This window comes from Melanaphis sacchari, unplaced genomic scaffold (assembly GCF_002803265.2).
Source record: "Melanaphis sacchari strain LSU unplaced genomic scaffold, SCAv2.0 Contig10_pilon_pilon, whole genome shotgun sequence".
Classification (NCBI taxonomy): domain Eukaryota; kingdom Metazoa; phylum Arthropoda; class Insecta; order Hemiptera; family Aphididae; genus Melanaphis; species Melanaphis sacchari.
The window spans coordinates 2,391,182-2,408,578 of record NW_020270420.1 but is presented as its reverse complement, the minus strand read 5'-3'; the positions used below and the strand labels follow the sequence as shown (position 1 = coordinate 2,408,578).

At 33.4% G+C, this 17,397-nt stretch overlaps 1 protein-coding gene across 12 annotated transcripts in view; it reads left to right on the top strand.

Annotated features, from left to right (window-relative positions):
• LOC112603574 (dystonin) overlaps window positions 1-17,397 on the top strand; it is a 78,409-nt gene continuing 61,012 nt past the window's right edge. For 4 of the 12 annotated variants that reach the window (XM_025352215.1, XM_025352216.1, XM_025352214.1 and 1 more), the window contains exon 1: window positions 619-859. In XM_025352215.1, coding sequence (XP_025208000.1) covers window positions 757-859 — 103 coding nt within the window. In that variant the 5' untranslated portion in view covers window positions 619-756. Of the gene's footprint in view, window positions 509-615; window positions 860-17,397 lie in introns of those variants that run through there. The other 8 variants (XM_025352209.1, XM_025352212.1, XM_025352206.1 and 5 more) reach the window with 5 other exon arrangements.

Sequence of the window (17,397 nt, the reverse complement as noted above, 5' to 3'; positions counted from 1 at the left end):
CGTGCGCTACGTTTTTTCTGTTTACTCATACAATATTCCCCTATCCACGCTTCGTGTTCCCCTAGTCTGCCGTGTACTCATGTAGAGTTACACTGTGTTTACGGCACCATCATCTCCCCACTGGCCGTACGCACTACACAATTTTTCATCTCGTCACTTTGCCGGGTCATGCACCTCTTCTCGTCGTTTTCAGCACGTTGATCGGCACCGCGCTACCGTAGTACTGGTTCGTCTCCCGTTGCCCGGCGTTTTTCTCATTTTTTTTTTGCTTCGTCGATAACGATATTTTAACAGACAGCCGTGCCTCCGGCCACCGGTGCATCAGCTCGGCTACCGCGGTCACCCAGGCCGCCGGTTACCATCTCGCAGCCAGCGCCTCGACCGCTTCCGCCGGTACGTTAGCGCGCCGCTCGCCGACGTTCCGCGTCCGTGATTGTCGAAACGCAAAATTCGCATCAGTATCGTGTCTTCTCTGCGTCGTGGCCGTCGTAGGTAGCCACGGACACAGGTCTGTACGACGGATTGTAGGGCCGCACAACTGTTGCCTCCTGGTCAGAGATTTTTTTCAAATTTTTTTTTTTTTTTTTTTTATCCTGACACGAAATTGAATTCATTTTGAAACCGGCTAGAATTTTTGGTACGAGTGTTGTACGGTTCCTGCAGCTACAGCCGATGCCGACCTGAGTGTTCTGTGGATTGGCCGTAGACGGGTCGGTCACCGCTTGCGGCCGATGAGTTGTTTGAAAGCCGACAGTCATGGATTTTGATTCAGACCAGAGCCTCAAGGACTGGGCAAAGGACAAACCGCTCAGCATACTCCAGTTGGACCCAGCTGACCGGGCTGTACTCCGTATAGCTGGTAGGTGAAATTATTTTTTCATTTTAAATGGTATAATATTGTTCTCTGTTCACCATGAGTACACTATATAGTAAGGCTATACATTTTCATAAATAATAGGTTCATTAGGGTAGTGGTATGATAATTTATAATTTAGGTTAATTAAGTTTTACTCTAAATCAGTGATCATCCCATTCAACCCATATTCTTGATTTGTTAGCTTTTGTTAAAACACATCACTCTATTATTAAGTTAGTTTAGTTTATTCCATGCTTGATGGAAATTGCTTTTGCTTACTATATAATATTCACTGCAATCAAATAAAGCATTAATTATATGATGTATATACATATTAGTTTTGTTGTCATTTATAGAATAATTATATTTGATATTTGCTTTCAAGTACATATTATTATGTAACTATGTGACATGATGGTATACATTATAGTATAGATGTTTTAAATATTTTATAACTTTAATACACTATGGTTATGACAATATGATCAGTGATCAATATAAAGTTTTTTAATTGGATATTATATGTATACAGAATTGTATTTAATTAGACACTATGTCATTGTTAATAAAATAATAAAAAGGGTAACAATAAGCTGTTAAATTATCTATTTGGCAGTTGTTATTGTTATTGATATTTTAGATTTATGACTTGGCCTAAATGTTTTCGACCTCGGTACGGATTAACCCTATCAGTGGTGGTATTAGGTAGTACCTATGCACACGCAGTCGCAACTTTTTTGTGCTGATTACAGCAGTATAATAATGTAATATTATATTGTGGTGGAAAAGTCGTCGACTCTCGATCGAGAGAATATAAAAATTAATCGTTCAATGACTCGTTTGCGATTTTTTTTATGCTTCAACATTTTTATGCGTTGACAGGCCAGTCGGGTAGAATGAAAAAAAAAATCTTTCATTGTTATTATTATACTATTTTTTTTTTTTTTTTGAACTCATTCGACCGGTTCGCCTGTGGACCGTTTTCGTACATTGTATAATACACAGTACCTATGTGAATATAATAATACGTACGATATTATAATGCCGATAACGTCTTATCATTGTCTGTTCGTCGTGGCGTGGCGGCAGCACACGTGTGCTGCCGCATAATAACAACAATAATAACATCGGAAACGACATTCGTCAAGGGGTCCGCTGGCCCAGTGAACTTCGGTTATTATTATTATTATCATCATTGTTGTTATTTATTAATATATTATTATTTATCATTGATCGATGACGGCGCGAAAACTTATCATATAATATAATAACGTGTACAACACGGTCGATCGTGATTGATGACGAACACGCGCTCAAGCGTTAATTTGCATATTTCCGCGGCGGAATTAATGATCGAGAGGTTACGTGCGTGGGCGCGCGCGTATTACTATCATTATTATTATTATTATTATTTTGAACGCTACTGCCGTAGACGCCGCGACGCCTCGACCTTGTCCGACAGCCGCCAGACACGTTCTACGACGTGTGTGTACGAGATCTGAGAACATCAGGCCACCGTTTGCCCGTCGCTCGTGGCGCCCACTTCGGATCTCTCGTGTACGCCCCGAGGGCCCGCGCCGATCGGGTTTTCGGGACGCGGCTCCGTTAGTCGGAGGCACGTTGTCCGGTTACGATTACGTGGAGTACCTGCAGCCGCGGTCCGCTTCCGATCACCATTCGTCATCGTTATTTCCGATGCAAAATGCACGCGGACATTCCTATGTTGACACATGATAATATTGTTATAGTACAACACCGCGTTTCCGTCATCGTTGCAGCCCGTCACGTCGCGAATAACATAATATTATTATTATGATATCATGCTATTGAATATCGACGGACCGGAAATCCGCGGTAATCATTTCCGTCGCGTGAGATTAGTTTTTTGATCGGACATACCCGGGTGGTGGTATTTATACGTAAAGGATTGTAGGGTGGTCGTAATGACATACGTCTAGGTGAAATAATGATAATATCAGGCGTGAGGCACCAATGTACCCGACGCACGTTATCGTCGTGTTCCGTTTACGATTTTGTGTACGACCTTCTGCGTGCTGCAATAGGGTCTTTTTTCTTTTAAACCATTTGATTCGAATTTAATTCCGCGCGTTTTAAAATCGCATTAACTGTACCTGTAATTTATAGGTATACGTTATACCTGACACGAAGAAAATCTTTAACGTGTCATCGCCGCGTCGGCCTTGCAACCTCGCACGTCTCTCCGTGTACAGTACAATACATTAAAAGTATAGTGGGTGGTTACCCTACGCGTCTATCGTTTTATCGGTATTTAGCGGGTAGATACGTATAATGATATAATATATAGATTTGTATTTGTAGCGAGTCGTTTTGGCCAAGCCAACTATGTTACCTATATTGTACACTGACGATAATATTTGATAAATAGGTAAGGACGAATGGGCGTTTGCCAGATTTTATTGTCCATTCAATAGTTGGTGTAATTTAAAATGCGTTAAAAGATACTAAATCTGTAGATGACGCTCGTTAATCGATGATTCCTATGTATCGCCAACGCATATAACACCGGATGGACTCGTAATTTAATGAAAAACGCACATCTTTTACTGTGTTTGGTACTTAGGTGTACAGTTCTGATTACAGTGTTAATCATGTGGGTACTTGCGATAATAATAATAATTAAATTTTTTAACGACGTTACCACATGTATACGTCAACCATTATTATAGCTACCATGTGATATAATATTATACAGCTTATATTTAAATAATAATTTCGACATTTTGACAATAATATTGCAGTATGAGTTAAAAGACAAAACTATGTACAAATATCGAGTAGGTAATGAAGATTTTTTGTTGGGCTTGTAGCCAGCTTGGGTGGATGCTGTTGATTGCTAGTACGTCGCCTTTTCAGCTTGACATTAAACTTTCAGCGAAAGGTATACGTCATCTATTTTCGTCTCGAGTTCATGAATTGGCCGCACTTCTTTGTACGCTCATATTATCATTTATGTTGGTTGGTCTGACGCTTTCTATTGTCTAAATATTTTTAATGAATATTATGATAGGTGATTTAAATTATAACGATAATTTATTTTATAATGAAGATTTAAAGAAAATTGTTGTAACTAACTCTATTGTATTTGAAAGTATGTTTTGAAATTAAGTATTGAATAAACATTATACATCGGAAAAATCTTAAAGTCAAATTATTTTTTCACTGTATCTTTTATAAATTAAGTGTACCTACTACCTAAGTATGTGGTATTTAAAAATAGATAACTCTCGAAGTTATACGTACAGCTATTGTAGTAGACAGTTTTTAGGTACAATATGGCATTAAATAAGAAAAAAACTTATTTTTCAAAACTTTGTAATTAGAATAATAAATTACACGTGCTTAAAATGATTTAAGTACAATATCTGTTTTACAATCATTTGTGTAATTAATAATAATCAATTTGTTCCCGGTTATTTGTAGAGATAACCCATATTATATAGGTTAAATAGATATTTTATGATTAATAAACAATAATCGTTAAAAAACAATTCAATTCCAATAATTATAATATACAATATAAGTTAAAATTTTCCGAGACTGGTTCTGATAAACTCAATTATGTAGACAATTCAAATGGTTTATTTCAAAGAATTTTTTTAAATTATTTGATAACGTTGAAAACATATTATGATGTTTTTTTAGATGTATAAAAGTGAAAAAATTACATTTTAAATGGCGTTTTTGTAAATTATTATACGAATATAACAAAATAGGTACACATACCTATATCTTATTTGCATTTATTTCATATTTGTTTAGTTTAATGAATTTTTTATATTTATTTATTATATATAATACTCATACAACATGGAGTGTTTGTTAGATAAGAAAAAAACGTTTCACTTATTTGTTGTCAAATGTAAATTTGACAGGTATTTTCACCTGTCATATGATAAGAGATATAACTTTTTTTATATTATGTTTCTATTGACCAACTTTGGCACTTAAAACAATATAATAATTTAAAAAAAGTAATACTTTTTTTAATTTCTTCGTGGGTAGTTATAAGCTTTTTAATCTGTTAACTGAATCATCCTAGGAAAAAATCGAAATATGTGAGTTGTACGGAATATCAGTTATTTTGATTTTTTGATGTTAAATTTTATTATACTTACTTTTTTAGAATATTTTTGCTGTACTTTGAATTTTTTTATATTAGGTAAAAATTAATTTTTATGTAAAATGCGTGTTTCAAAAATTACAAACCAAATTTTTATTAGTATTAGTGTTAATTATAAATTCATTTTAATTTTCATGGATTTAATTAATTCCTTAATTAATTCAATAGATAACATCAATGGAGGTTTTCGTTTAGCATTTTCGGAAATGGTAGATTTGCGATAAAAAATTATTAGTAAATAGCTTGTGGAGAAATAAATTTAAGTCTAGTATGAATTACACATGTCACAAACATCACTGGCGATTGAAATAATTCGCTTACCGACCTTGCTATACAATAAATCATTTCATATATACTTAATACCTTCCTATCTTATTCAAAGTTTTTTCTTTAAATTGATTAGAGTTTTATTACCTAGTTTGTTTCAACAAATATTATAGAATATATTATTCATGAAGTTTTATTACCTATACTGAATTGCTTTTGTTTTCAAATTCTCATTCTCTAAAATGTAGTTATTTTTTTTAAAATTTTTTTAATATAATTTGTGCTTATTGTGAAAAAAAAAAATATATAAATTATACAAATTCTTAATTAAAGAGCAAAAAAAATAAAATTAAGTCAAATTTCTTGTATTTTTAATTTTTTTCATCTAAACCAACCTAAATTTAAATATAATGATTTTGATGAACATTTTATAACGCAAGTATATAATATATAAATTTATATTTATGCTATAAATAATTATTAGGATTTTTATACCATTGTTAGGTAGATGTTTTTTTATCTCTATAAAAAACGTATTGTTCAAGTCTCTTTTTCGGTTAATAACTCGGAAAATTACTTTCATGAAATCATTTGTGAGGTAGAATTTTAATTATTTTTTGTACCTTATAACTTATAACGAACAAGTAGTTATGGTTTAATAATTCATAGTTCCAGATCAACAATTACCTAGTTAAAATTGTATATTTGTTTCTTTAAATTTTAGGTAAATTAATAGTGTTTTTGTGGTTGTAGATAGAACATATATTTTAATCTATGTGTGTTAATGACGAAATAAAGTCTAAACTATTATAAAATAAGTACTTACTATAGGTTTTGTAATTTTGTAAATAATTGCTATGCCTTGTGATATTTAAAATAATATTATAATTCAGTATTAAAGGAACATACTATTGAGACAAGTAAATTTAATGAGGTTTAATTTTGAAAGTTGTACATTTAGTTAACATTTTATGTTATATTAGTTGAAATAATTTAAAATATCGATGGAGTGTGGCTTTTCTACCAGATTTTTTTTTCGGAGTTCTGTATGATATTAAATAAGAAGATTAGAGTCTATTACTGACATAAATGAATTATTGTTTTGATTTTTCGATAATTTTGTCTATTGTTCTTTTAATGATAGTTTAGCGTTACAAACAATTGTTTGGCCAACACCTTTTTTAGGTTCTAGTATTGTTTGGTTTATGTTAGATATACACAGTTTTATAGATGTTTACGATTTCTTATTAGAAACATTTCAATTGTACTTTAATCTTGATTATTTAATTGTTTTGTGGATTTTCTGTTTTATATTAAAACATAGATATATTTTGATTGATGAATGCCATTGACATTTTAATGTTTAAGAAATAGTCGATGTGTTTATCGTATACTTATTTTATTTATTTTCATATTGAATTTATTATATATTTTTGAATTTTTTTTTTTTTTTTAATGTAAATTATACAATATAACCCACATGTGTCAGAAATCAGTAATAATTACATTTTGCAAGGTATCCAGTAAAAAATTGACTAAATACAGTTAATAACCATTAAATACCTCACAATTCAAGGCAAAAACATCTTGGATTTTAGTTTTAGTTCTATATAGACATTTTATTTTATTATGTATAATATAAATAACAAATAGTACTGCAAAATTTTATTTTACTTAAAATATGTTGTGATATCGATTGTTGTAGACTTGATTATTATACTAATTTGGAGATAACTATTAAATGCGCTTAATTTTAATTTGATTGTAAGAGTTGCAATTGTCAATCGACAGAAAGTTTTATAGTATACTTATTGTTGTCAAACATGATAATCGGAAAAAATATTCTTGAACTTATTTCAACACTGTGTTTTGTACTAACATGATATCACGCGAGTTTTCGTTGATAAAGACAATTTAAATTTAACTATCGTGGAATTATTTGAAGTGTTCTTCGTAGTTGTAACTGTTAGAAATATACGTAATTGTAGTAATCGCGTTTAGTATACATAATATTTGTACTACTTATTAATGTCAACGATACGTTATACTTATAAAATCAGAGCAAGATAATAATAATACCTTTGTTGTATGCATTATTTGCTTCAGTAACTGGAATGCAATTTTAATTTAAAACTTTAAGTGCGCCTTAATAGTGGTTTTGCAGCTATACATTTATGCACTCACGTATATTGAATTACTATTTACTACTATACTATAGTACAGTATGCGCTTACGCCGTGACTGCAAATTCTGTGCCTTATTGTCAGTATACCTTTATATGCATTATATTTATTGAACATTTTTTTAATTATAATTGTTATGAGATCAAAATCTATACACAATACACATGTATGAATAAATATTTAAAATGATATCATCAAAATATATGCAATAGATGCAATAGATTGCAGGGAAAGAGTATATTAGGTATAACTAAATTTTTTTTTTAACTTTTGAAGAATTACGTATATAATATTAGTTTTAATTATTGATAATAAAAATATATTGTATATTTACTACCATTTATAATATAAAATTTTGGGCTATAAGATAATATTTTTATCAAGTAAATCATCGCAATAATATATGAAGTATAATATACCAATTGAACACTATATTGTGTTTTAATATTATTAATATTTTAACATTTTTCTTCGAAATAATGAATTCTAATGTTTGATTTTTGAACATTAAAGTTAAAAATAATAACTAAAATAGGAATTTATGCAATGGAATAATAGTATTATTATTTGAATTATACTGACAGTTTATTTTTATAGCTCGTAAATACACTTAAAAATATTTCTTTGGTGAATTAATAGCACTGGATCTGGCTGAAATTTTGCGGACGCGTCTGTTATTTTCTGATAGTGAAATAATTTGAAGTTGTTACCGGATACAGTCAATCACTGTCTAAATTTTGTTGCGAAGTGATTGCCACCGTTACCACCCATATATGGTTGATATTCAGCAATCGTGAAATATTTCGTTACCCGGTGGTCTGCAGTCTTGGGAAATTTGTTGTTTTCTCTGCGTCTATTGCGCTGTCCGATTTTTGATTGAACCTTTTTCGCATCGGCGTCAGAGAAAGTTAACTGTTGTTTTTGCAGTAATGCGTGTGAACTTTATGGCTGTGAAATCTGTGGTCTGTCGGTAGACAACGATTAAAATAAGTGTGGTAAACGTAAAGTTTGGGTTTTGACAATAAAATTTTTTTAGTTCATACGCACACCTATCTAATATTCTCGTTAAAGTTGACGAATAATACTAACATTTCAAGTTGCCAGCAGTCGGTTATGATTGGCTATTCGGCGGCGTTCGCGTTATCGGTTCTCGTTGTCGGCGAGTTCCTGAATCTGTCTCGATCGATCAATAATTTACGTCGAAATTTTATAAAACATAAATAAACAATGCAATATCGAAGACCGGTCGATTATTGAGTGACATCTCGTTTTTTTATCTCGTAAACCGCCTGCTGGTAACGGCGGGCGGTGTCGTCTGCAGCAATAATTCCGTTGACGGGGTTGCCTAAACGAAACGCCGAGGTTTGCGCGTTTCCGAGAGCAACAACAGGTTATCGGTGGCGCGGCGTCGTAAACCGGTGTTATAATAATAATACGGTGAAAACACCTCCATAACAATAGTGTAGAGCTAGACTAGACTGATCCAGTCGCAGCGGTCTATCGACAGATGGCGGCTCGTGTACGTGCCGGTGGGCAAAACAACCAAAATAATATATAATAATAATAATAAAGTAATATTATATTGTTGTAATAGACGCGCGTATAATAACGTTATTATCCGTCTCGTTTGTTACTTTTCGTCATAACCCCTCTCCCACCGTCGTCACCTTTTTTCATGACCCCCTCACGCTCCGCGACGCATTCCTTCCATCTGTTCGACACTTGCGCACTCGTGTGTACGTGTGCGTGCGTTTTGCCCACGGACCACGGTATCGAATGTGGTGGTGGCCTGTGCGTGTGTCCATCCGTCTGAACCGTGGTGTGTAGCCATAGGCAACCCGTAGCGGACCGGTAGACCGCAGTCGTGTGCCGCGTCGTCGTTTCGGCGTTTGTCGTACCTGTCCGTCGTTTGCGTACAATATAATATTAAGCATCGCATTTCGTTACGATCGTTATTCTATTCCGCGACCGTTACCGCAGTACTGCGTATAATTCTTACGGTGTACCTAACAATTAAAAAAAAATAATTGTTTTTTCGTTCTACACGAGTACAACTGAGCATCAACATAATATAATAGTATTACACACGCCTACATAATATCATAGCATTCGATTTTTTGTTTTATTACGTTTTCGCTTATCATTTTCACCGGCGTCATTATGCAGTTACTAGCGATATAGGTATTAAAAAACTGTCGATCTCGTTTGCGACTCAGCGTGGCGGCGCGGTGGTAATTCTTCGTCGTCGTACTTTTTCCACAGTCCGTCGGCCGAGGTGGTAGAAAAAAAATAGGAACGATTACCATGTAAGTGCTGTTATTGGTTTTGTTTATATTTTGCGCCGCGCGTTCGATGTCCACGTGGACCCCCGGCCGCGTCGGTAGCCCCTAATCGCTTTTAATCGAGACTCACACTCGCCCGCGTTCGTTATCAACTGACTCGCCAAAGTGATTTGCAATCGGATTATGGGTAATTACGATTATTTATCAATGTCGTAAAAACAAGCCTATTCCAAAAGTTTACACACGTCGTGTATACTGCACGAGTGTGCCTAATGCCTGCACATGTAGTCACTTGGATCGCGATATTCTGTCACACCGAAATTGCAAAAACTCGCCTCTTGGTGGATCGCACATCGTTTCCAAGAGGATGAGTTCGCGAATAACGGTCACGTTTCGATTTAATTGTTTGAAAACGAAAACAAACACAAGTCCTAGTTAACGTTTTTTTGAAAAAAAGAAAAAAATTTCTGTTGACGACGATTGGATTGACAAGTACAAATATTAGCATAACGTCATCTGCTCCGTCATCGTCACCGACGCCCGTGTTGAAACAGGTTTACCGGTCGATGGTAGGCATTTATGCGCGTGTTATCGAATACATAAGTAGAATAAAAATTCTCGCGCTCTGACGCACCCGCCGGCAAAAGTTTCGCCGGGAATTCCAAAAAAACGACAGTCGCGATTTTTCACGGGCGATAAAAATCGTTATTTATCATTAGTCATTACTCATTACTATAATACTACACGTATAACAAACCACTGTTAAGTATACCATCACATTATTGTACTCACGCGAAAACAATGTGTCCCGGCGGTGAGTGGTCGCCGCGCGCGGTATAGGTGTGCATGTGCGGCGGTATATAATATGAACCCGGTACCGCCCGAAGCGGAATATGTACGAGCACCGGTTCTCTCTGTGCGTGGCGGCCAGGAATAAGTGCATATATATTTTTCAAAGTCACGTCTCGGGCCCCCCCGATTGTGTTGTGTATCATGTGTGTGTACGTAGGTAGGTAGGTAGGTTAGAGCAGTTATGCTAACTGTGCAAAGAAACCGATCCTCCGACGATACGAACAACAATAATAATAATAATAATAATAATAATAATTTCGAGATTCATAAAACACATACGATAAATATAAATAACATAGCTGGTACAACGCGCGAGCGACCGTTTGACGCCGGTCTTAACCGCGGGACCGCACGAATTAACCTACCGACGACGACGACGATTGTGTCGGCGTCGTCGTGCGCGCATTGTGTTTACTATTATTATTTGTTATTTTCGTCACCGTCGCATACTACTTTTTATATCATAGTATTTACTATATCCGATTTCGGCTCGTTAAAAAGCAGGGCACCCTCGTCGATTTTATATTATGCGGTGGAGATAGGGTGAACGTGCAGTGTGTACTGGTCGCGCACCACCACCGGCTGTGTTTGTCTGCATTTATATGCAACCGCTGGTCACCACCACCCCCACCGAAAACTATTCGGCTGATATTTTCCCACGGTAGTTACACACTAGCAGCATTTATATAATGATATATAAGTGTATTCAGTTTGTCCGAATACGTGTGTTTGAAAATCGCAATTATTATATGTAATTATTGAAAACCCATAGGCTTAAATCATTAATATTAATAATTCGTGTTCGTCATACTCTTTAACTGCACACGTTAGATATCGTGAATAGCGGTGAGGAAATATTAAAAAAACACGACGTAAACATATTTTTTATATGCACGCGGTTTCGTCAAACTATTTGTGACTCGTGCGTATTGCTTGTGCTGCAATTTTGTACAATTTATAAATTTAATGTTCATCAAATTTTTCTTAACGCGGCTGTGATTTATTTTACTCGTGTCCAAATTCGAGTCAATTTATACATAATGCACATACGGACGTATCGTAAAGGTATTCGTTTTTGTCGAGTCATTACGTCGTGCTTAGAGGGATGGACGATGTCGCGTCGCGTCGTTATACCATAATATTATGTTATTCATATTATAACAGTACCATTTACGTGTGATAATCACCAGTATACCTGCTTATTATTATTTCTCTGATTATTTCATTATGCCCGTTAGATTGTAGATTTATAATTCACATTCGTTTAAGGTAAATATTTTATGGAGTTCGGTTTCATTATTGAAATATTAATGTTGAGTTTGTTGACCTTTATTGTTTATGTGTAGGTAATGTCTAATAGTTGGTAGTATATCTATAATGTAATTCTAAAGAATTTAAATTTATTAATAATAATTTACGGTGGCTCACTAAATATTAATGTATTCATTTTGTTTTCACGTTTATTTATAGATTTTTTTTAAAATTAAAACATTTTGGTGTAAATGTCAGTTTTTTAAATTTATTCCTGTTTTTTATGAGCAACCAAAAAATAACAATAATTTTGTCAACAATATTCAAAGTTTAATTTTCTTACACTTATTATTATTATGAATCATTGTTGTTGTGATTACAAATAGTTGTAGACCTTGCCGTTATCTGATATCTTTTGTTTGTATAGAACTAATCTGTCATAAAATTATGTTATAAAATCTTATATTTTTTTACTATAAATATAATATATTATTCATTTTAAAATTTATCATATTATAAACCATACTAATTTTATCATAATAAATAACATATTGCCAAAATTCTAAAATATTATTCAAATATTGTTTATCTAGATATTCTTTATATTGTACAAAAGAAGGTTATAATTTTGTTTTATGATTATGTATATATATATGGCCTTGTTATTTTAAATACATTTTTTGTGATGCACAAATTTTGATGAAGTCTCTCTTTATAAAAAAAAAATTAGGAATATTCGAATCACATTAAAACCTTGACAGTGTTTCCTATTACATCCATTTAATGGTCATTGGATCGAGGACAGCTAGGTCTACTATGAGCGACTTGATGACAAATTACAATCCGATTACTGTGTAAGTTGACAATATCATGCTCTTTCGTTAACTTATACAGAGCTGGATTTGTAATTAAAAAATAATAAAAGCCATGCTCCAATAAAAATATACGATATATAGTACTTCAAAGTATTTAGAAATTAGTTGTAGTGCATTTATTTATTCTGTAGTGACATTCAATAACACAAGTTCAAATCTTAATTTGATGAAGTACCTCGTTAGTAAAATCAAAATATTTTATTATAACATTTATTCAAGTGCTTAAATATTGAATTTTTATTTGATAGTAATATTTATTTTGAAAAATATATAGAGTAGGCACTTATAGTTATCAGATACATACGAGGATCCATATAAAATGGAATAGTTTTGTGTCTATCAGTATTAATTTTTGATTGTGTACAATTAATACTAAAACTTATAAAAATATTTCCTTTTCTTTATGAAACCATTTATTATTATATTTATTGGCATATACGGTTAAGAACTATAGGTATGCACGCATGCTTATAGCGATAATTTATTTTTCAATAACGTTAATAATATCAGTAAGAATTTATTACTACTTCTTGTGTAAATACTTGAATTCGAAGGTAATTTTTAATTTTTATGGTTTGTTTTCTACAGAAATGACGTATCAAGAAATATTATTTTATTTGTAGTACTTAAAATACTTATTTCATTGTCATCAAATCATTTGAGCTTCACGATGATCTTAAATTATCGGTACTAGAAAAATTAACGGGATTGTTATAACAATAATAATATATTAATATATATGTATATAATATGGTGTATTAGTGTCTTTCAACTTTTAATATATAACCATAAATTGCAGATGTTATATTTCAAATGCATATTTTATATTATTATTATTTTAATAACTTACTCGATTATTTTGTAATTTAGATCATGATTAGAATTTCTCTATTGGACTTAAATTGCTAAACATTTATTTTTTTCAACGATATTTTTTATTCTAAAAATCTAAATGAGAATATGAAATACACTACTCCTCCATATGATTCATATATCTAGCTAAAAAGTTAAAATAATTGAAATACCTCTAATGATATTTTATAAAATATTTGATTTCATTAGAATAAATTATACATTATTATTAATTAAGTACTTTCTATTTTTATGACATTTTAACGTTCCTAAACATTATTTTTATGCAAAGGTATAATAGTTCCGGTTTTGCTTTGCATATTATTTCATTTACGTAAATATTTTTTTTTAAGTCATACTCAACATTGGTGGATATTAAAATTATGATTTTAATTTATTATTGTTGTATATTCACTTAGAGGTGGTTAAAATCCCTCTCGGATGTTTTTAAATTTTGATGGATTTTTTCTCGCAATACTTTTTTTTATACTTATAGATTTATAATATCAAAAGAAACTTAATAGTATAATTTATTATTTATTTATTGACTTTATTTTATATAGATTTGTATTTTTGTATATGTTCTGATGTAAAATGTAGACATCAAATTAGGGGTTGAAGCCTGTCTAATGTTTATAATTGTTTCTTTCCTTCAACATATACATTTGACCAAATATTCGCCAGTGGACAATACTTATAGGTATATAGGTACTATATATATATATATATATATATTATATTAAAAATAGAATTATAAAAGCGACAAAAAATGTATTCATTTTATAATTATCTGGATGTGTTATAATGGATGTATTATATTATTCGTTAATGTTTGAATAATTTTAAGTTATTGCGTGACACCAAATGGCCTAGTTTAAACTTTCAACTTTATACCTAAGCTATACAGCAGGTATACATGTTAACAAATTATAATATTATAATTTTACTGAAATTAATTATTACTTTGTTAAGATTAATATTGTTCCTGTTTGAAAAGTTTAATGTTGATCAGTTAGTATTAGTTTTTATATTAATTTATAATCATATGACGCTTATATATCTTATAATTTTGGTTGATTTACTAAATATGATCTTTATATTTTACGGTATGGCAAAGAAATTTTATTTAATGCATTCTATACTTTATTAAGAATTTTAAAATTAATTATTTTTTCAACATTATTATAGTAAAACTAAATTACTTATACGTTATAACATCATAATAGGGATTTCATTTTCTTAGTAGTATTAAACATATTAGTTTTATGTGTATTTTACTTAAATCTTTCAAAAGTAAAATTAAAATCATACTATTGAATGAAAATAATTATTATTTTTAAATTTCTATTTAATTTAAATTTCTACATTTGTTGTACGATGTAGTCAAAAGATTTTAACGCTCGATAACTTATATTAATTAATACAAAATAAAAGCAGTTACTATTTTATTGAGATATAGAAACCAGAATTATTTGAAAACGTAATATCTATTATATTTAGTTTTATATTAAAGATTAAATATGTAGTATATAATTGTTTAAATGCACATTATAGTACAGAAAATATCAGACATTTATAATGTAATTGTATAATAAGGAATATGGAAGCGAAATAACTTTTTTTCTGTGAATCTATACAGCGTATTATGGTAGCAACCTTTAATGATTTGGCCTTTAGAAGTAAAATCATTTCTTTGTTTAATATATATATATATAGGTACCTATGATTACAAATAAGTTGATATTACGTACACAGTTCCTTACGTCATCGTGAACTGTAGTGTGTAGGGAAAGTTTTAATTGATATATTTTCCTGTTGTGAAAAAAACCATTGTTTCTAAAAATGACATTTCCTTAACTTATTTAAATTTTAAAACAATGCATGAAGTTTTGTATTATTGGTAAGGTTTTGTCAGTATAACGTTATTTAAATTGTAAATAGGTTTTCTTTCAAACTTAGTTATTTATAAATTTGTTATGATGCCGTAGAATAACTCGTACTATAAAAAGTTTGAGGGCTATATATTAGCTTGTATGCATAATTTCTAAAAAGGTAATATTATAATTTAAAACAAGTTTTTAAATTGTGGTATAAATATATTATTAATAATAATAATATCGTTTTAATATAATTTCGCAAGACTGTACTATAATTTAGTAGGTAGGTACTACTATACCTACTCGCGTATATGGTAAAGATATTAATTAAAACGTTGTTATTAATTGTTTTTGACAAGTTTCAATTGGGATTTACGACTCGAGCAATAAAAATTGCCATATCATCTTCACCGTAGGTTATATATATATATAGTACATTATACTTGTAGAAATTTGTATTTTTTTAATTTCCGCGAAAACCCACGATCAAATACCGTACACACACATACACACTGCAATATGTATCCATATCAATACCTATAATAAAGTTTGTCGGTTGATGGACGGTTGTGGTACGATAATTATTACCGCGGATGTCGTAGCACGCGAGTAAAATATTCGTTAGTGAAGCCTCGAGGTTTTTACCGAACGAGTAGGTACCTATACTAAATAGGTACAAGAAGTAGACTTAATGCTAAACGCTACTTGTGATATTACATATTATTATTATTATTATAATGAATGTTGCGTTACATTAGTCTCGTCGACCGTCTCTCTACCCACGTCCGCCTATGTAATAATATTATACCGTCGTCATTCCGGGCGCGTCTTCCTCCCGTCACCACCTCCTCCACCTCTCGCGGAACGCGATTCCGTTTTTTTTCTCTCGTGCACATGATATCGCCGATGACCCGTTCCGGTGAAAAACCATCAACAGCGGTCGGTCGCCGGGTGTAATGCAGTTCCATGTAAGGCGAACCGGCGGCCGTGGCGGCAGCCAGTGCAGGACACCAATCCCGCGTCCCACGGACCGCCGCCGCCGCCCACCGTCCCGCGGTGTGCGACCCGTCGTCCCACGCGACCACAGCCAATGCGTGTACGACATTCGTGAGCACCCCGTCGCGCCGGCGCCATCGATATGATTGACGACAACTATTACGGCTAATGTTACGATATCGATCGACGGGACTCGACATCGACACGGACCACTGACTGGGCGGCACCGACGACGGGTTGCACGTCGTATACACGCGTCTTGCACCGCGGGTCGTAAACACATTTAAAACGCCCGTGGGACAAGTATCTCCGCCCGCCCGCCGGTTCTCACCCACAGACCTTGGACGACTGACGGTCCGCGAGTGCGGTACGCGCGCGCCGTGAAGAAATGTCGCGCGAGCGACCGCGGCCTGAGGAATCGGTCGTGCACGGCCGCTACCGCACAGAACGACCGATCGACCGACCAACCAGCGGCGGCGGCGGCGCTCGCGTTCACGGTTGACCTCGTTCTCGAGCGCCTGCAAAAGAAACGCTTCGGAAACGAAACATGCCGCGGCAATTTACCCCGACCTATACGACGTCGTAATAACCGCCGTCGTCAGTGATGATCGTCAGATTTAATATACCCGAGTGCACGCATACCGTCGTACGGCACGCCATCGAATATCGTTATAAACACATCATGCGACAAACCTTTGAACTTGCTCAGGTTCTCCTCGTATCCGCGTTTCGACTTGCGCGAGGCCGTGGTCGTTCCGGTCCCGTCTCCGTTGGCCGTCGGCTCGTCCGGGTCGAACCCGAGACGGTCCTTGTAGTACGACATGACGTGCAGTGGTCGGGTCGCTGCAGGAGCTGCGCGAGATCGGCAGTGCTGAGGGCGGCGGCTCCTCCTGTTTGTCGATCGCTAGCGCCGGCGGTCTTATTGTGCGACGATCCTTCGATGA